This window comes from Solea solea, chromosome 2, assembly GCF_958295425.1.
Source record: "Solea solea chromosome 2, fSolSol10.1, whole genome shotgun sequence".
Taxonomy (NCBI): Eukaryota; Metazoa; Chordata; class Actinopteri; order Pleuronectiformes; family Soleidae; genus Solea; species Solea solea.
In genome coordinates this window covers 33,014,366-33,036,048 of record NC_081135.1, presented here as the reverse complement: position 1 = coordinate 33,036,048, position 21,683 = coordinate 33,014,366, and the positions used below count along the sequence as shown (strand labels likewise).

The window sequence follows — 21,683 nt, the reverse complement described above, 5'->3', positions numbered from 1 at the left end:
GGCGGGTGGATTCGTCCAGACTTTAGAACTTGTTGGCCAGTACACACACACACACACACACATTGATATATAACATTTTAAAATTACAAAGACAGACACTTCTGTTACAAAGAACCCGACAGAGGAACCATATAAAACATTATTTTGTCAGTGAACAAACGCAAAACTAAAAAAAACAAGTCTGTTCTAGTATCTGTTACTAATAATATTTGTATTGTATTTACTAGATGAGTGTTTCTCAACCTTTTAGCGTCACAACCCAGCAGACTAACAAGACGGTCACTCTACATCTGGATATCTGTCAAACATTGACCAACCTTATAGACAAGGGGTTAGAATGTGGACAAACCTAAGACATAAATAATTTAATGCCACCTGAAGTTTGTGACAGATTTCAGTCAGAAAAAAAGGAGTGTAAGAACTTGAGGAATGATTCCACCCCTTCCAGTCAAATCAAATCACAGTATGCAGATATTCCACCACAGGCACTAGCCAATTCAAATGTATCATTAATGCTGTTTCCATTATGGTACAGTTCAGGTTGGTACAGTACGTTACGGTTTGGAACGGTAAAGTCCTGGGTCAGGCTTGCGTTTCGACTAAAAACAGTAGATTTACTTTGTAGACGGGGTGTGGGCTAGCTGTGCCCAATGGCTACGTAGCGCGACGTCGGAGACAACAATGGTGGAAATCCAGCAGCTCTTTTTTTTTTTTACTGCTTGATTTATGTTAACGGAGCTCTTGTTAAAGGTTGTGATGTGAGTGATGTTTTTTGTCAGAAAAAGTGCACCCAACAATGGCAGACATCACACCACCGTGACTTTAGCAACATTAGCAGCTCTTGCTATGTAGTAAGCCAGCACAGACCATGCTCTGCTAACCTCCGATAGCTACTTCCAGCACAAGGGTCACTTTTGTCACTTGTCACTTATATAACACTGTAGGTTTGAATGATGAACTGAATCTGTTTTCTGAGGTAACAGTCTTTAGAAGGACGTTTGAAAGCTTTTAGATTAAAAACTCTTATGAGCTCGATATATAGCATCAAAGCAAACAAACAAATGCTCTTGTGCTTTTACTTTGGAAACTTCTTCCAAAGAAGTGGTAACAACCGCCACTTATAGAACATCTAAAAGACCTCATCTTTGACACTACTAACTTAATAACTGAAATAACAGTTAATCACAGTTATAACTCATACTGGTTGATATGCAACACCGTAATAGCACACAGATGCTGAGCTATTATCTCATTTAATTATAAGAATTGTTAAAAAAAAGTAGTCAATAAGTAACTGTGGTGGGTCAAAGGAGACTGTGGCAGAAACCCACAGTCTTCATGAATAATGGGGAAACTCTGTGTCTCTGTATTTTGTGACCGCTCAGGGGGCCAGGAACCCAAGGTTGGGAATCACTGAGTGGTTATCACCATATGAATACAGGTACGGTGAGCTGTAAAATTACTTTCTAAACCCCTTTTTCCTGTCATTGTCCTCAAGCACACTGTCTTGGCCTTTCCTTTAAAACATTCAACCCTCTGGATAATAACAATAACCTGGTCCTTTGCCTTGAACACAGACACTGGCTCAGTGTACAATATAGGCTGGAGCTAAATCTGAGTTGTAGAGTGGCAAAGGGTCGACAAGAAGGAGACTCGACACTCGAGGTGTCCAACCTCATGCACAGTGCTGTGGTGTAGAATTCCCAGAGCGTAGGCACTTAGACACAATTACCTTCTGACTAACAAATAGCCCAAAGACAGTAGAAAACGTATTGGGTCTGTGTCCGAGCAGAGTTTCCCTTTGGCCACATGGCTGCAGAAGCACCACGACTGCCGAAGCCCTGGGATGCTCGATCTCCGCTTGTGCATGACGTCTCGTTCACATTTCATCATTTATCAGAAGCTATGATTGTTTCTGTCACATGCTGTTTATTTCTAAGACATTGGTTGTAGATTTGAACAGGGTTTTCTAGGCAGAGTTGCTTTCTACATACACAGGAAAAGAAACAAAAACATGATTGATTAACATGGGCTCGAAATGAAACCCAGCTGATCTTCAAGGTGCAGCCATTTGTAGTGCTTACACATTCCAGTGTGTGCTGGGTCTCATGCTACAGTCTAGTCAATAACAGCAATCACAATGGCAAGTTCATTTGTTGCTGTTGTTGTTTGTTCACGAGTAACAGAGCCTGGGTGGTGTTCAACACCATACTTAACGTTGACATAAGTACATTTTTTTATAAATAGCACACTATATCCTCCTGAAATCTGACTTTTCAAAGTATTATGCCCTTTTCATAGTAGGGTTATTCATGATGACTTCCCCCCCATTTATAATGATTTGTGCTACAATTAAAATTTTATTCTGGAGTGGATGTTAATTCTGTGACAAAAACTTAAGAACATTTCCTGGCTGGTTCTGTAATGTTGCAGTGGTTGCATGGTGAAGAAGTAACAGCTGGGTCACCTTATTTCTTGGACCAGTAGTTTAATTTGGGGGGTTTATGATACCCGTCTGATAAAGTGGCCTTCCACATGACAGTGTGACATTAAGGACATATAAAGTAGCTGTGAGAAACACTCATCCTCTTTTGTCTTAGCCCAAATCGAGTGGGCTCATTTGTCTCTCTCTCTACTTTAACCCCTAATCCATAAAAATAAACCCTTCTAAAAACCAGAACAACTTTGTGTTTGCGACAGATTCTGAGTCATTGTTGCACTTGACCACACATTTACTCAAATATTTAGAGACATCGCACATCCCGAGCCACATGCAGCCCTGCTAGAGAACAGTGCTGATGGTGTCAAAGTCCTTGCTGATCTGGGAGCTGCTGGGCAGTGACTTGAGGTACTCCAGGTGCCGCCTGGCGTCCTCTTGATTGTGTCTTACATAGTAGATGACGTACCCGATCACCATGGTGAACCATCCGAACATGGTGACAAACATCGCTATGTCCGTGGTCTTGTGGTGGAAATTGCAGAAGTTGATCCCTGAGTCCAGCACCTGGATTACCGGCTTGCCCGCATACTCGTCCTGCACCGCCGTGTGGCAGACGACTTCGTTGACCGTCTTGGGGTCCAGCCGCAGCTCCCTCAGGACCTCCTGCAGCGTGCACTCACAGTGCCACGGGTTGTTCGAGAGGCTGATTTTCGCCTGCAGACGTGCAAACACCTCTTTGGGGACGCTCTGGATGTGGTTGTTCGACAGGTCCAGCATGAGGAGGCTGTCGGAAACACCCTGAAATGCACCGACGTCCATGGTCTCAATGTCATTGTGGGACAAGTCCACCTCCTGAAGGTAGTGCAGTTCTTTGAAGGCGTGGTTGGGAATGTGAGTGATGTGGTTGGATGACAGGAGCAGGACAACAGTGTCCCTTGGGAGATCTGATGGGATCTTCTCCAGGTTGCGAGACACACACTGGACCACGGTCATGCCAGCCTTCTCTATGCAGTGACAACCTGTGGGGCAGGACATCACTGGTGCACTTGCGATGAAAAATCCAAAGAGTAAGCCCCACAGGAGGGGGAAACCATCAAAGACTGTGGATTTCCTAGACATATCAGGCCCTGCTAAGTCCTGCATATTCAGCAGTGACCTCCCACAAGGCCTGTCAGGCAGGAACAGTCATTATTTCGTGTTATGTTTCTTGGCATTGAAGAGTTTTGAAAAGAAAATATCCACACAAACATGTGCAGTGATCACAAGATAATCCTTTAAACTGATATTGAAGTGTTTCCACATATGCTTTTGAAAAGCAAAACAAAACAAAACACTGATCCAAACATGGAGCTGCTCACTGAGTATATTCCAGGAACAGCGGGGGGGACGTAATCTCAGGTCTGCTGTTGTTATAAGTCCAGTAAAAGCCTCAGAGATCCTGGAGCAGAGCAGGTCTCATTAGAATCAACACTAGAAGAATAAAAGAAAACAGTGTTACATGCGAAACACCAACAAAAAAAGAAGTTATTGAATGCAGTTTATGCTTTATCTGCAATAAACACGACACAAAGTTATTCCCTGGTTTGTAAATCAATCATAATAGCATTAGTTCATGTCATCTTCTCTTTTTCTTTCTTGCACATGCAGATCCCTTCTTTCAAGAACCTCATGTCTCTCATTCATGACGATGGTAATAGCTTCTACAGCTGTGGGCTTTTAAATTATTTGTGCCGTTTCCTGCAGGAGGATCATCGCTTCACTACTGTGCGCCCTCTGGTGGACTAAAAACTGATCACACAAGCAACTCCCTTGCTGTGCCTGCAGTCATCCACCCTGCAGACACACTGCCTTCTCCTTGGCTATTTTTGCATCTTAATGAGGACACGTCGTAGACATCATGCATTCCCTAGCCCCTTACACTAACCTTAACCATAAGCCCAGACAAAATGTTTTTTTGGACCACACAAAGATATAAATACACACACATAAGAGTACACACACTGTCCATAGTCCTGAGTCTAGGGTATAAGTGTAAAAATGTGTAATTGCAGTTTTACAGCTAATACTATTTGACTATTTAGCTTTATTTACTCAATTTAGGACATTTCCATGTAATTCATGTGAATATTAATCTAAATGTTGGATCTGCAGTAAGTGTGTGCTGTAAATGTTTAATCTAAATGTAAAGGTACATCTAAATTTACATTTGTCTTTAACCTTTAGCATTTAGATTTAATATTTGACATTTGGATTTATCATGTGGGTTTAACATTTACTTTTCTGTTATGTAAATTGATAACAGTCCAATTTAAACCATGTTTTTCATTCCCTATGCTACACTTAACCATCTCAACCCTTATTTTAACCATAACGACTAGGTTATATTTTACATATTTATAGTAAAACGAAGGTCAGCGCAGATCAATACTCTGTCCATGTGCACTCGACCTCATGTTCCATTCCAGTTCAACCCTGTTTCTTGCATTGTTTGAGTGTTGGGTTGCCCGTGTGCGGCTACACTCGCACCTCCTCACATAACCTCGGGAAGACATCCATGCTGACTGTCCTTTTCGTTGTCTCTTTGGACCAAAACTAAACCGCACCACCACATGGACTACATGGGGAGCATGAACAGTCAGCGAGTACTACCCGTGCTGAGTCAAAATGTGTGGGTGCGCACAGTTGTCCACATGGACCGCTGTGGAAATGGGCAGATGACAAAATGTACTCGATGATAATGATGATCCGAGTGAAACATTTCTAAACTCCCTGCAAGCCCTTTGAAGATGTCACAATAATGGGAGTGAAATTTGTGTCAGAACCTGGTGCACTGTCAAACTATCAAACTTCACTGTATTTCAACGCGGCCACACGGGGACACAGTGGCTAACAGTATTGCCGTACAGCAAGAAGACCCAGGTTCGCAACCCGGTCTGACTGTAGGTGTGAATGTGAGAGTGAATGCTGCTTTGTCTCCGAGTCCTGTGATGGACGGGTGACCTGTCCAGGGTGTGTCCAGGTCCGGCTCCCCATATCCCTCATGTGGAGGACAAAGTGGTAGAAAACGGATGAATGAATGAATGTATTACACATACACATCTTTAAAAAGCCCCTCAGGCAGTCTCAGCTCAGCAGGAGTGGACAGGACATGGGGAACCTATACACACACACACACACTCTAGACTGCCTGCAGTGATGTTATGACACTATAGCACATCATTAAACAGTGGATTAGCACTCACACATGGACATTCTGTAGTAGCGTCGCTTGAGTCTGATCTTCATAAAGGAAAACTGGCTCTTACACATCGGCAGATCTTTCTTTTCTTTTCCCTTTTATTGGAGACATAAAGGAGACTTTTTGATTTAAATGCTGAGCCTTTATCACAGCTTCAAACTGCAGTAAAGACCATGTTTATGCAGCAGTTAAAGGTCAAAGCTCGGCAAGCAAAAACAAAGACTTGAAACATATACTGTATATATGTAATCCAGACATCATTAGATTTAATGAGGTCTTTTTTCATCACATCACATTAACATGAAACAGTTAACTTGAAACATATAGATGTGTCTGCCCACACACACACACACACACACATATATAGGATAATAACAAAAACAGTACAAGTAAAAGTGGACTTACCCTGTTTTTATCTTTATGAAATTGAAGATCTTCTTATTTCACCTCAACAAAATAACTGTCTTTTGTTTGTTTTTGTTTGATAGAGTTCACATCTGTCTAATCTGTCTATCTTAACGTCGTTGAAAGCACATTTGTGTATCTCATATGTCCTGTAAAGAAGAGTGCGCAGCGTCCACGCGTCTGTCCGGGATTAAAGTTCCTAAACGGCAGCAGCGGCAGCAGCAGCGCGCGGAGAAGAAGTTAGTTGGACGGTTCATGTCTCCAGATGAACGCACAGCCCGCCAGAAACACTTGTTGAGAATGATGCTGATGCTGATGATGATGACGATGATGATGATGATGGTAATGATGATGTTCTGGAGAAAGATTCGAGGTGAGGAGCCGCCCACCGCCTCCTTCTCTCTACCCCCATTTCGCTGCGCGCAACAGAAGGAGTCCCCGGCTGCGCGTGGAATGGGGCTGCTGTTGTGTTGGCAGCTCCTATACGCCGATCTGTGCGTGTGTGTGTGTGTGTGTGTGTCCTCCTCTCTCCTCTAAGCCAATTATCTGAGATTAAATTACAGTACATTGGAGAGTTAGTGTGTGGTGAACGCATGAACCACAGACTGCTGGGTTATTAAATAACTTTGAAGGTCGCCAAAATTATTATTATTGTTAGTGATGATTGTAATTTCCAAAAGTCAAGACACACAATTAATGCACTAATTACCACGGTTCTCAAACTGTGGTACGCGTACCAGCAGTGACACCAGAGCATCCTCTGGTTGGAACTTGGAGGAAAATCCGAAATAACTTCTACTGCAGGGTATGTGATCGGAGTGGAGCTGAGGGATTTTGAACACAAATAAATGAAACAAATAATAAAAAAAATAAAAAGAAATTAAACAATAATAATTAGAGTCACCTTATCTCTCGCTCCATCTTAATCTAATTTCACTATACCAGTGTGTGAAGTATGAGTGAGCAAGAGGAGCAGGATGAGAGATTGGGAATAAATCTGCCACCTGTGTCTGTAGCTGACTTTGCTCGGCCAATTTATATAACTGGATTTTAACGTCAGAGATAATGGTGTTGAGGCCACGCGGTTGGTGGAGTGGTTAGCACTCCACCAACCATCATCATCATCGGAGATTGATGATCATATTTTCAAAAGGCTGAATGATGATTATTGATTCTTTCAATCGCGCTGCACCAAACTGAGGAGTTTGTCTGGGATTGTCCGGTCGATCAGCAGTTCAAGATCTCTGTGACACAAAAGTGGAACAGCCAATGCCAAGTTCCACGCTCACAAACTGCATACAGAGTGGACAGTTTGTTGTTGGTTGTGTTGTTTTGAACGTGGCATAAATGCCAGTGACCATGGACTCTGTGCTTGTGAATCATCTGACAAACAAGTGCTTAAGTCGTTGGTGACATTTCATTAAATGCAATGTGTTCAGGATGTTTTTATACTTCAGACGTTTGCTGCAGACCACAATGAGTATCAAGTGCGTCATACGAGACATTAATAGAATGACTTCATTTCCGTGGGGTTGAATAGTTATTTCAAACAGTAAAGAGACGACTTATACTGCAGTTTAAAAAAAAAAAAAAAAAAACACCTCTGTATTGACGCTTTTCCACTATACAGTTCAGCACATTGAAGGATACAATACAGTACAGGACATCGAGGAAAAGTGCAGTGGAACAGTTTACACTAATTACACGAATATACGACATATAAATGTATATACATACTGCATATACATTATTGCACTGAGGTTTGTGTATTAAAGTTCAGAGACGAGAGAGTTCAAAAGGAGAACAGCCTGGAGAACAAAGGTCACTCTCCTCCTCCGGGTCCTGCAGGCCGGACACCGTAGCCTGCGACTCTTGAACACAGGGAAAAAGAATGTGGGCGGGGTCATTGAGGATCCGGGTAGCCATGCCGTGAACCTGCCGTTCGTAAATTGTGGTCAGGGAGCGAGCTTCTGGAACTGTCCTATTGTTTAGTGCAGGTCATAAAAAAACAAAAAAAAACAAAACGGTCATGTCAACTTTCAGATAACCTTGACAAGAACAAAAGAAAAAAAAAAAAGAAGCAAATATAGCTTTAAGAAGGTGAGTTTAAGTGACCGCTTCTATTTCATTTGTACTTTCCCCATGTGATTCAAATGTAGGTCGGCTGGTCCCAGTGTTCCAGGTGTCATTTGAGCTCCAGGAGCGACCGCTTCATTACAGGACCTCAGCGTCTCAGAGACAGTATAAACTGGCAAAAAACTGACATGAAGTGTATAGCTGTCAGAAAAGCATCAGTGCTCATGGGAACTGATTCCCAGAGTCTCTGAACTGACAAGGTGTTCCTTCATTTGGTTGTTTCGATGATGGTGGTGACAGCGGAGGCTGTAAAATATGTGACACAACCCATTTTCACTCTCTTTCAATCTACGGCGAGCGACCAGGTCCGATGAATGGGTCGTCCTCACCCTGTTTCAACACTCATTCAATCAGGATTAATGTTAGTTTGTCACCCATCTGTGTTTGTGTATTTAATCAGTACAAAGTGTGTGATCCAGTCGCGATGTGGTCAGTATTTCGGACATAGAGTGGATATAAAAACGTTCACTGACGTCACCCGCAACCAGGTTCAAGCTCCAGGTTATAAGGTTCTTCTTATTACGTCTTCATTGCCCTTTGAGGCAAACTGTGTTTGTGATGTTGGGCTGTATATAAATAAAACTGACCTGACACCACTGAGAAAAGATACGACGTTCAATTTCAAAGGGCTGTTTTTCTAGAAAAAAAAGGACATCGAATATTTGGAAAGATTCAACTCAGATGTGAGTAAGAACTTTAAAAGTCAATAAGACACGCTGAAATTTCACAGCCTCTCGGGGAATGAGTGCATTCATCAGATGCTTTTGACCAGCACAATAGCACAAGGACGCCGCTCTCTCCAAGCAGTTGGCAATTTTGATGATTACTCATTCTTCCAACTTCCTCTGAGAAAGTGCACTCACTGTTGGTGAGGATGTGGATGAGAGGTGACTTTCAAGTTTACAGGTAAGTGTTTAGATAAGATAACAGGATATGAAGATGGGAATCACTCTAATTGCAATTCAAAAACTAATTGCAGGTCGGGTGGTATCAGCTGGAATATACATATATATATATGTATATATATATATGTATATATATATATACATATATACATATATATATATATACATATATATACATATATACATATATATACATAAGGAGACGCTTTTGGTTATGTAGTCACACAGTTTTCGAGCACTTAAATCACTCCTTGACCACGCCCACTCCTGCACTGTGGTCTTATCTTCTCTGTTCACAAAACAAAGGAGAGGCGGGATAATAACCATCAATCACCAAAGGTTACGCACTGCAGCTTTAAAGCACCTGGGATGCGTCACAACAAATCTAACCGTAGTTTAACAGGTGGCTAAAAGCCCTTCCACTGCATCTGATTCATAAATTAAGATTTTGCAGAGCTGGTAAATGGTGTAAAAGTGCTTGACGCGCGGCCAAGATCAATAGCGACGCCCACAGACGGGTGGCGAGCCAAACAGGGACTCATCAGAGCTACTCACAAAGCTTTGTCTGGCTAAATGACTTCCACTCAAGAGTTTATTCTGCCTCTGATTGGTGCACCGGCATCACTCTAATCTGTTACCCTCGCGCATCAGCCACACATGACTGCTAATAATCACTGATCCATCTCTCACTTAGTCCAAACGCCATAATAGCATTAATATGCTAAAATAGAACAAACAAGCTGAAGGATTTTTTCTTTTTTTTAAATGATGCTGAGACAAATTTCATCCTTTGTCTCACCAGATAAAAGGTCATTATGGGAATGTGACACGTACACACACCGGAGTGTGTCAGATAAAACACAGACAAGGTCAGGAACGCGGTGCAGAGCTGTGACGGGAGCAGGAGAAATAACACACTGCAAAGAGATGAAGCAGGTTTTCCACTCGGGCAACTTGTGCTAACCTTCCTAATGAGTTTAAGGCAGCAGGCAGGGGATGTCTGGACTTTGATGGGCTGTGAGCAAAGCAGTCGATTCATCTCGATGAGCAGCACCACACCACTCGATAGCCACTTTATTAGGTACACAGGACACCTCGTACTGCACCTGGTGTGGTCCTCTGCTGCTGCTGCTGCTGCTGCTGCACCGTCTGCTTCAAGGTTGAAACATGTTGTGCATTCCAACAATGGTCTGCTGCAGATGGAGCTTGTAACCGGTGGTTATTTGAGTGACTGTTTCTATCATTTCAATCCAATCTCTCCTCTGACCTCTGGTATCAACCGAGCGTTTTTCTGCCCAGACAACTGCTGCTCACTGGATATTTTCTGCCAGTTAGAGATGGCTGTACTTGAAAAGCAGTTCACGAACTACTCAGATACTCAATATATGATGCTGGTCAATGTGTTTGTCTGATTTTCATTTATTTCCCCATCTCCATCTGATAAAATGATATTACTTTAATAATAAGAAATTATTCACAGAGATGCTTAACTTGATCATTACTGGTCTGTCTCTCTCTGATCTGATTTTGTGTCTGCACTGCAGCGAACTTTTAGATTTTTAATAAAAATGATGTATAAACCTAAAGGTAGGAGGTCAAAAACAAGAGCCAGCTCAAGGTATAAGTGAACTCTGTGCCAATTAGGGGCCCCTGTGACCCCCAGGGGCAACCTTCATTATTACATTTTTTTGCCCATGTTAGGTCTACCTGTAACTCAGATTAGTCTTATTTGGCTCCAATAAGTCACTTAAATCTCTGATTCTTCCAGCAGGTCGTCTTTCTTCAGTATGTGAAGAGATGAAGAGGAAAATTGGCCGGTGATTGTAAATCCATCCTAATATTTGATCATCATCATTACTTTTGGCAGAGTGGAACTTCCTTTAGAACAAAGTCGATCGGTGGGCTGGGTAAACCATAAATAAGAGTCCAAAAAGCATCCCATAATTAACACCACGGTCAACTGTTTTTAATGGTGACCATCTATTTATAAAGCTGGGTTTGCGGGGCAAATTTGACCAGTGCCTGCTTGTAATTACCCCAGGGAGACGTTAACACAAAACACATTAATCCGAGTTAAAGAGACGAGGGAGTCGATTGAGCTGAAGTCCATGTTGATTCTTTTCCCCCTCATCTTCCTGTTCACCTGCGTATTAATGAATGAATCACCAGCGCAGCGGAGGAGACAAACGACTCCCGTCTGCTGCCTGTGGACACTTCACTCTTCTGTGGCCTACTTACTTATTCGAGTGCATCACTCTGGATTCTCCTCTGACAAAAGTAAACGTCTGCCTTTTGAAACGGGTCAAGGTGCTGATGAGCGGAGACGATTCATTACTTATGTGCGTGTGTGTGTGTGTGTGTCAGTGACTAACGGTGTATGTACTGTAAACAGGCAGGGGGCGGAGTTGAGGATGTAACTGTGATAATATGTTTCCATATCTTTGTGTGATTAGGAGTAAAAAGACACTGATGAAGGACATAAAGCAGAATATGACTCATCATGAGCTGTTGTCCATGATAGTGAAGCTGCATCAAATCCATCACCTAACATACAGTAAATGTATACAGTACACAGTGTACTTAAAATCAAATATCCTTTTTTGTCAGCTATAAATACTAATTGCTGGTAAAACGTATACTTATGCAGTAAGACTGAACAAACTAAAGATATAAATATGTACAAAGTAAGTACTGATGATTATAAATGAGCTACTGTTAATTGGGTTAAAAATATAAAATTATGTTACGTTTATGGAAATAATAAATATTTCTATGAAAATAAACGGTGTATTGAAATAAAATATGTGAAGAAAAATAACAGCTTATGTAAAATACTTAAAATAAAACACAAATAAAATGTTTATTCTAAAGCTGAGAGAATCGAACATTTTTTATTTTTTATTTTAAAGCAATTATAGACCAAAGCCCTCTTTGGATGGGATTAGTTTCACATGGAGAGTTGATGTAAAGTAATTATTACCACAGCTTCTCAGTGATTTTGTTTTATGTGCCATGTCAGTAAACAACTTTTACCTTTGGTAAAAAAGAGAAACTACCCCAGGTAAAATTAATCCCGGCAGTAAATATGTGTGTTAATATTCTGTTATATATAAGTAGAATTCCGCAGATTGTCAAGCATGGAGGAGCTTGAAGAAGCATTCAGTTTCACACTAGATGGTCCTCGGACAAGTCTGTGGAAAATCCTCGGCGGTTTTCAGCAAACGACGAACAACACTCCGACTATAAGAAAGTTGAAGGTAAATAAATAGATAAATAAATATCTTCCCAAATGTTGTAGTTATGCATGGTCTCAAACTAAAACTGATAATGTTAATGTGTGTCTGGAGGTAGCGTGCTACACACATGATGACAGGAACAATTGATCCCTCCCACTTGTGGTTGTTTTACTGAGATTTCTTATCCCATTAATATTACAGATGCCCTGTGATCTACACATGTTCTCTGCTGGTCTCTCTCTCTCTCTGTCTCTCTGTGTGTGTGTGTGTGTGTGTGTCACAGATTGACTCAGGGGAGAGCACTGAGGGTCTGAACAAATCAATATCCCATATGCAGCTCTGCAGTGAAATAAGATTTCACTCAATTCAGAACGCAGAAACAGAAAATCAACATGTGCTGGTCAATGTTAATACTGTGGTGTCAGCCAATAAAAATCATGTAATCTGATGTAAAACTCACTCTGTCACCACAGACATGAACACAAGACACTGTACTGTCCTTTCAAATGTTAACAGGCATTTGTTTATATACATATATATATATATATATATATATGTATATTCAATATTTATTTAAAATGTGATCAGTTTTAGTATCGACGTCCGTTTAAACGCGTACATATTTTTTTATTCATTATTGTTTTATACCCGACAACTCATGTGCCTAGATGTATGGCTTTGAAATACATTTTTTAACAACAACAATAATAATAATAATAAAAGAAATACAGTCAGTCCTGGAAATATGAGCATCTTTATTTGCTCAAAGTGCCGCGAATGAAAATAACTCTCACCTCATTGTCAAGATTAATTTTGCTTTTTTTGTTATATTTATAAACTCACAGAGTATAGAGCAACTTAAAAAAAAAATATATTACTGATAATTCATTCATTATCTACCGTTTTATCCTCCACATGAAGGTTGTGGGGAGCTGAAGCTAATCCCAGCTGACACACACTGGACCTTTAATCTGATGCAATCAAAAATTGGAAGGACTCTTCCTTCATCTTTTCAACTAAATCGCTGAGTTTTTGCATAATCCTGCTCACAGTCAGACAGACAGTCAGACAGACAGACAGACAGACAGATGTAATCAGTGCTGTCACTCGGCTTTGCTCAAAGGCTTTTAGCAGGTAATGCAAGTGTCATTAAGGCAGGGTCAATACTACGACAACAAGGTCAGGGATAAGACGGCACAAACGTGTGCTTACTGAGTGTCTCTGTTGGTTTATTGTGAGAAAACACATTCTTTCTTTGGTCATATTCATCCTTATGTTAAGTTTGATTTATTTCGCAGTCACACAAATGAACAAATACAACCACAGTCTTTATGACACAGCACAGAACTCCGTCATTTCGATGTTGTGATAATTAACGTTGTTAATTCACTGTGAGTGGAGTCTTGTTAAATGCAGAGGTCCTGGAATTGGATTTAACCAACAGCTGACAAGCAAAGGGGGAGGTTTACTGTGTTTAGTATTGAGTGGAGTTACTGTGTGTGTTTAGTTTCCCCTCTCGTTATAAAATGGTATTAACAGCCAGTTTATTGACTCATTTGTTGGGTCAGTTTATTTGTCCAAGATTTCCACTCATGTGTTTGTCATTTAGAGACTTTTTTGGAAAACAAATCACATTATCCCCGTGTTCCTTTGTCCTTTAACTGCTCGGTCCACAACAGAACCTTAAAGGAGACGCCGTGCTGCGAGTCGCCTCTGAGTAAATTACCAAAGCATGCTGGGTTTGAAGTGAATCCAGCCTTAGGTTTGGATTAGTTCTTAGCAAGAATTGAAGGATTAATATTTTACAAAGCTGTGTGTGTGTGTGTGTGTGGAGGGGAGTTCATTTAACTTGTGATTTATTCATGCTCTTATGTGGGGGTGTGGAGCTAAAAAAGGGTTCTGTCTACATATGCATTTGGGATGTATAAAACATGACGATGATGTTAAATGGTCTGTATCTATATAGTGCTTTTCTAGTTTTGATGACCACTCAAAGCTGCTTCACAATACCAGTTCTGCCATTCACACGTTCATACAGTGCATCTATGTGTCATTTTCATACCCATTCACACAGAGCAATGTGAGGTCAAGTGTCTAACCCAAAGACACGTCGCCATGTAGACTATAGAGCTGGGAATCAAACCCGATTTTAATTGTAGGAGTGAATGTGAGGGTTAGGGTTACCTGTGATGGACAGGCGTCCGTGTCTGTGATGTCCCCTGTGTTTCGTCCTGCACTGGTAAAAATGAATCCATGACAGAGTATTAGGGACAAATTGAAAAGAAAAAAAAAGTAATCTTTCCAGAATTGACTCGTAACATTGCGAGACCTAAGTGGTAACATTATAAGAATAAAGTCGAAACTTTACAAGAATAAAGTCGTAACATTACGAGACTTAAGTCGTAACATTGCGAGAATAAAGTGGTAACATTACAAGAATAAAGTCGTAAGATTGCGAGAATAAATCGTTACATTATGAGAATAAAGTCGTAGGATTGCGAGAATAAAGTCGTAACATTATGAGAATAAAGTCGTAAAATTGCGAGAATAAATCGTAACATTATGAGAATAAAGTCGTAACATTATGAGAATAAAGTGGTAACATTACGAGAATAAAGTCGTAAGATTGCGAGAAAAAAGTTGTAACATTGCGAGACTAATTTTCTTTTCTCTGTTGTTAGGTCCTAATACTCTGTCGTATTAATCACTACAAGACCATAAAGGTTTATTTCTGCTTTGATAGAAGTTGACAGAAGTTTTTGAGTGTTTAACCACATCTCGTCAGTGTTGACTAACTGAATTTGTTCATGAAATAATATGCTTCAGACAGCTGCTTTTTCTTTTCTTTGTTTTTCTTTCCACGAATCCAATCATCTGATCTCATCAAGCTGCAAAAAACCACAGCCAACTGTGCACCAGCTGTACGAGACCTAACACACACCACTGAAGCAGGCTGCACCACTTTATGCTGTTCAAATGACAGATTATGATAAACACTCAGATTATTCTCCATGACGACTCCATTTTCTTGATTAAATGTGTATTCGAGTGGGTCAATAAACATGTGAACAATAGAATAATCACAACTGTAATGAAAGAGGAATTTTAAGTTTTTTTTAAACCCATAATCATTTTATAAAACTAGAGCCAACAAAACACGGTGTAAGATCATTTGTTTCTCTCACAGTTGACTTTTATTCTCCTCAGTCCATTTGTTCTAAAAGCTTTGTATTTTATGCATCGCAATGAAACACATTTGATGTAAAATAGACATTCGTTAACATCAAGTTTATAGCAACATTGTTTTGGGAACATAAAGAAAAAGCGAATTTGAACAAAACGTTTTTTTGTTGTCAAATGCTTAGCTTTTCGAAATTTGAAATAAAAATGTACCGATATTGGCCGTGTGAAACCACACCTGAATAACACAATTCAAGCAAATTGAATTCCAAATGTTTTTTTAAGCAATTTTTCTTCTCCTCCTTCTTTGGATCTTGGCACACACAAAATCCTTTATCTGGACAATATTTTCCTCCCTCCTCACGTTTGCTTAAGCTTATAACTCGTGAAAGGTAAATTATTCATTCATTCACTCATCTTCTACTGCTTTATTCTCCACATGAAGGTTGTGGCTTAGGGCGCTGGTGCCAATCCCAGCTGACATAGGGTAAAAAGGCTGGAGTCCACCCTGGACAGATCACCAGTCCATCACAGGGACACACATAGAGACCTATGGTCAATTTAGAGTGTCCTAATCCCCAAATCTGCATGTTTTCGGACTGTGGGAGGAAACCGGGGAATAAACTGTCTGAGCCAAAACTATACCTAGGCCAGATTATACCCCTCTTGTGTAAAGAGATTTTGATTGTACTCTATATACAGAGTATATTCACTAACCCTAGTATAGGAACAGAAACATGTATTTAACCTGGAATAACCTATATTTTAGCCACAAATAAAACATGTTCTTGAAATGAGATTTTGTTCATCAGCAACCAAACAAAATGTAGGATAAAGAATTCCTCCACTACTTTAGTAATTCTTGTGTAAATACAATCAAAACCTCTTTACACAAGAGGGGTATAGTCTGGTATAGGCTAATTTATACTCCGGGGTTAAAGCGGCCTAGACCATAATAAACCTGGGGTATAATCTAGCATAGGTTGTTTTAACCCCAGGTTTATTCTGGACTGGGGGTATAATATGGCCTGTTACACTGGAGAAAAACTAGGAAAATGCAAACTCAAAGGCAAGAGTGAAACGTTTCTTTTAATATCCCTCATCCACTGACTTTGCAGATGTAACGGTGAAACATACGAGATGAAATGCTGACACACACAAAATCTAAGATATTTTCAGACGACGCGTTTCTGTATTCATCACTTCATCGTCTTCATCCTCAGGTGCCAAAGTCTGCCCTTCATAATAAAAGAATAAGCTAATAGAGACAGGGACAGCTTTCATAATTCATCCGTCATTCATCAAACAAACCACTTCTAAGAGCATGTGACAAAAGGAATTCAAAAAGGGGAAAGATTATCTCTTCATACAGTTATTGATTTGAAATATTTTAAGAACATGATAAACGACCGTTAAATGCATCAATTCAGGACTGCATGGCAACATCACGGCAATTTATGACTTGACACTCATTATGAAGAAGAGCTTTAAAGCTTTCCTGTAATTTGCCCCCCCTGCTCTCCTGCTGTCAAGGTTGTCAATTGTTGTGCACAGAGATTATCTCTCCTCATTTAGACACGGAGAATGTGCTACGAAATCAGTCAGGGACTCTGGGAGAGCGCAAATGAAAAGCCGCGTGAAACCGGCCAGTCATGTACGAGTGTGCACAAGGTGACCTCTCGCCGCCTTCCAAAAAAGAGGGACAATGTTAATTTGCAACACGCCTCTAGTCAAGAGCCCCCCCCCCCCGTGGAAAGCCTTGACTAAACAGAAGTGACTGGTTCAGATGAAAGTAACACTTGCAAGTGTTAAGAGAGCGCACATGTCGGAGCCTCGGGGCCTTGTTTTCAAATATCGTCTTACTCGGAATCAATGCCGAGATTAGTGTCAACATTGAACAACGGGATCAAACTGTCATGTCGTAAATGACACAGCTGTGTCTCGAGTGGAAAGTCAAAGCTTCGTTCGTAATTAGGACAACTAACAATCAACTGTGACGTACACAAAATGGATGCGTCTCCACAGAAACCGGTTTGAATGGAAGTCTGTGGGGAAATTAGTCTGCTTCTGTCCAAAAGGAGACAAAAGGCAGACACAAAAATGAATGTCCACGTCAAGGGAGAGGAAACACAAACTTTATTCTCTTCCTTTTTTTTTACAAAACATTTCAGAGTTCACCTCCATAAATAACAAATCCAACACAGACCTCCATGATGCAAATGATCAAACATAAACATGGCGTGACACATTGTCTTCAAACGGCATTATTTATATCACCTCTTCAATCATTTTTCATGTTTCTGTTGCTCCAGCACTGTAACGAAAAAAAAAAGTAATGTACCAGTGTTAATGTACCACGGAAACTGACACAACATGGATAGAACAGATGGATAAAAAAAAAAAAGAGCGATGTTTGTAAGTATGTTTTTTTGTTTAATCGCCTGACTGTGTCTCGGCTGATCCGTCTGTATTTAACCGACACTTTAAAGTATTTAAAATACATGAATGACCAGACTAATGTGATTAGGCTAAGTTTTTAAATGACTCCTTTTAAAATCTAACTGTGGGATGATCTAAATCTCCAGTTTGATCAAGTGAAACTCATCTGCATGGAGCCAGATGTGACAGATTGACATGTAAGTGTGTAAATGTCTAATGTAGGTGTATCACTGTAAGGCAGCCTTGTTTTAACAGAGTTAATATCACGTCAATAATTTACATTTCTGTCTAAATTAGTACAGGAGTAATGCTGAAAACTGCGTAATAATAATGTGGATTACAAAGTTACCTGCAGTTAGTTGATCATAAACTGGAGTGTTACATTATATAAAGACGTTCTTCTAGTCTGCATTTTAACATTATAATCTAATAGTAAAAGTGTAGATTACAATCTTAAAGCGGAACTAAGTGGGATTTTTACCCTAAATGAACACTTTCAGAGTCATTGTGATGGTTAAATGGCTCCTCCTACTGTCTTGTTAGTGGAAAGCCAGCCTTGCGAGACCAGGAGGACCGAGCCGGAGTCTTCAGAATCAGGAGGTGTCGCGAGAAAACACAAAATCGCTTCACGGCAAGTCGGTGATAGTATTATTTTGGACGTTCTTTATGGCGGCGGAAAAGAAGCAGAGAAAACTGGAGAGGGGAGCGTCGGTGATATGAGGGGAAACCGTTGGATGGATGTTTACGGTGTCGTAAAACAGACGTACTACAAAACTGTAGGGGGACTGCTTCGAATAAACGACCTGTAATAACAGCCTCCGAACATTCAAAACCTTTATGAAAATAATCACTCGTATACTACGTCATATTATACCGTACGCTTCACTCAAATGTCCAGATCCTGAGTGATCCTGTCTCAGGTGGACAGCACTGAATCCAGGTCTGAATGTGTCCCGAGTGGTGTCTTCACATGTGATCACTCGGATCATATTCAGATGTGGTCAGAGACACATTTTGCCACATTTTTATATCAGTTCTCTGGACACATGTGTGTCCTCTGACTCGCTACAGTTTCACCGCGAGACAAAAGTTTCTTCATAAAAGGCACCGCCACAATATTGACCCCGTTTCTTTTTTTCCCCTCACACTGAAAATCTTATCTCGTGCTACAGCTGTGTGCGTAAGTGCATCGATTCACTCCGACTCTTTTTCTCTTTCTCTATCACTCGCACCGACACACAAACATGTTGACAGCAGACATATTTGGGGGCGGCTGTGAGGTCACAGGAGACACCGCTAGAATTCATGTTAACGTCGCACCGTCCACTTGTGATCGCATCACTCAGGTCTGAACAGGACTAATATTCTCGTTTTATAACCTGATTTAATCCAGTATGACACGTAAATGTTATGAATTCATTAATACAGTTTTGAAATGCATTCAGGTTTTAGACTGCGCTATAGGCCATACGTTGAATTAACTATGGACATACTGTACTTACAGGAGATGGCAAGTGGTAGTCATGCATACATGTATATGTACAGTACATCTGTAAAAATAACTGGTTGACTACAGATGCATAATGTTTTTGCTGGGCCAGAAACACTGGAACGGCTTGTTGACGTCAAGCTACTCATCAGCCATTTTCATGTTGTACTCTAAAAACATTATGGGCTACTTGTGAGTGCTTTCCAAAGGACCCTTGCCTCCTCTTAGACTTGCAGTGAATGAGTAACATGATCGTGGAATACTGGTGAATATTATGTGGTGCAATAATAACGTGCATTTTGAATTCCACTCCTTCCGCCTTATTTCCATTTCTCCGCCCCAACCCATGTGTCAGGTGTCACATAAACCCCGGAGAAAACGGATGTTTGTGCATTAGTGAGTGGACGTTTTGTCGGCATTTACCTGTGAGGTGCAGTAAATTCACACTGGAGTCACAGTGACAGGTGCAGATCAAGACTAGTGTTCATGGCTTGTTCCAATCTGATTCTTTACACAGGTTTGATTTTACAATGAGCGTGATACACATCATGCAGATCAATCTGTGGTGTTCGTAGAGCACTAAGTCAAACAAACGTCCACAGGCACACAGGTAAACGCGCATTTCGGCGACAGTGAAGTCAGTGAAAAATAAAAATATACAAAGCATCTGCTTTATACAGTAGTTGCTGTGTTGAGAAGTGTTTTCTGTATTCGTCTCAATGTGGAATTAAAAATGTGTCCGAGTAAAATTGGGTTGTTTGGAGGGACATCAATGGTTTAACCTGTTTAATCCAAATATTTTCTTTCAGGTGCCTGTAGAGCAAAAAAATCAAGCGACCATTGTTTGCAATAATGAGGTAAAACAAAGCAGTGTACGAGATGCCATAAAAGGTACAAGAGTCAAAAGAAAAAGTAAAGTGGAGTAAATTTAGTGAGTAAAGTCTTTCAGAAATAGAGTGTCAGATACATGTGTTTACAGAAAATACAAGAAAAGGAAAAAAAAAAAGAAAGAAGTCAAAAGTCACTTAACGGGAACGTCAAATACGCAAAAATGGTAAATAAACCAGACACGGTGCCAAAAGCTCAATGGCCATGTGATGCACTGAGGGAAGATGAGTAGAAATTAGAGTGTGCCCATTCCAGTGACTTCAGATGTCAGCCTACAACAGTTCAGAGAGGGGAATAGGGGCGGGTAGAGGGGGTGAAAGAGAGAAAACAAAACACTTGTCAATTGTAAATGAAAGTTGAAATTAACTAACGTACAGTTTCACAAACGATCATTAACCAAACTTTACCCCTGACAGGAGCAGTGACTTTGCGGAGTTTTGTTGAAACATCAATTTATGAGCTTTAGGGGGAGTGGTATGGAGCTAAACTAAACCAAGATTAAGATTAGGTTTAGCTAACTGTCTCTTAAACCAAACCACATACAGAGATGACAGTGGTATTGAACTTTTAATTTAACTCTATGCAAAGTTTACGTCATAGTTTGTCAAATAGTTATTAACACTAGATCAATTTTAATTATTAGTTATTATTACAGGTCTCCACACAGACTGATGCTAACATACTACACATGACCAATGTCTATAAAGTGGTTCATTTTTGAAGCTGTTGAAGCTGTTTTGGAGTTAGCTTTTTGGGGGTGACATCATGATGTTGTCATGGCTGATGGGTCATTCCACATGGCAGACACGTCCCTGGACCTGCCAGTGGAATTGTGGGAAAGCAAAACCCATTAGTTTCCCTGTCTGCTGTTCTATTAATCACCCTGTGAGGTCAGTGACATAAAAGTCCCAATTTTGAGCTTGTGGCTTCTTCTAGCTGTATTGAAAATAACATTTGACTGAGGTTCAGAAGTGTGTGTGGACATCAGAGAGCTTTAGTTTTCACAGAGCGCTGAATAACACATTTATTTTCTTTGCAGATGATGAAGTGAAGGATTTCAGCGGATGGATTGGAAAACGAAAAGCTGAGTGAGTCTCTGCAAGAATAAATTTAAATTGAAAGTTGAAACACATTCATTTATTGATTGATGGGTCATTTATTGTCCTTTGGAGGACCCCCACAGCTTACTGGACTCATATTTTGGCATCGCTCCCATGAGCCACTTACGTGCAAAGAGTGCAACATAATGCAATTGAATGTCCACACTTGGGTGGAAATAAGGGAGAAAAGTGATGAACAACCGAGACAAAAAAGAAAGCAATGGAGA

At 40.4% G+C, this 21,683-nt stretch overlaps 2 protein-coding genes across 5 annotated transcripts in view; both read right to left on the bottom strand.

Annotated features, from left to right (window-relative positions):
* Positions 1-986: 986 nt before the first annotated feature.
* Positions 987-6,519, bottom strand: lrrc3 (leucine rich repeat containing 3). Its single transcript, XM_058622447.1, has 2 exons — positions 6,084-6,519; positions 987-3,910 (listed from the first exon to the last, which is right to left on the bottom strand). The coding sequence occupies exon 2, from the start codon at positions 3,581-3,583 to the stop codon at positions 2,783-2,785; it is 801 nt and encodes a 266-aa protein (XP_058478430.1). The 5' UTR covers positions 3,584-3,910; positions 6,084-6,519; the 3' UTR covers positions 987-2,782.
* An 11,140-nt stretch (positions 6,520-17,659) lies between these two features.
* pcbp3 (poly(rC) binding protein 3) overlaps positions 17,660-21,683 on the bottom strand; it is a 61,897-nt gene continuing 57,873 nt past the window's right edge. For all 4 annotated transcript variants that reach the window (XM_058622472.1, XM_058622471.1, XM_058622474.1 and 1 more), the window contains one exon: positions 17,660-20,628. In XM_058622472.1, coding sequence (XP_058478455.1) covers positions 20,592-20,628 — 37 coding nt within the window. In that variant the 3' untranslated portion in view covers positions 17,660-20,591. The remainder of the gene's footprint in view (positions 20,629-21,683) is intronic.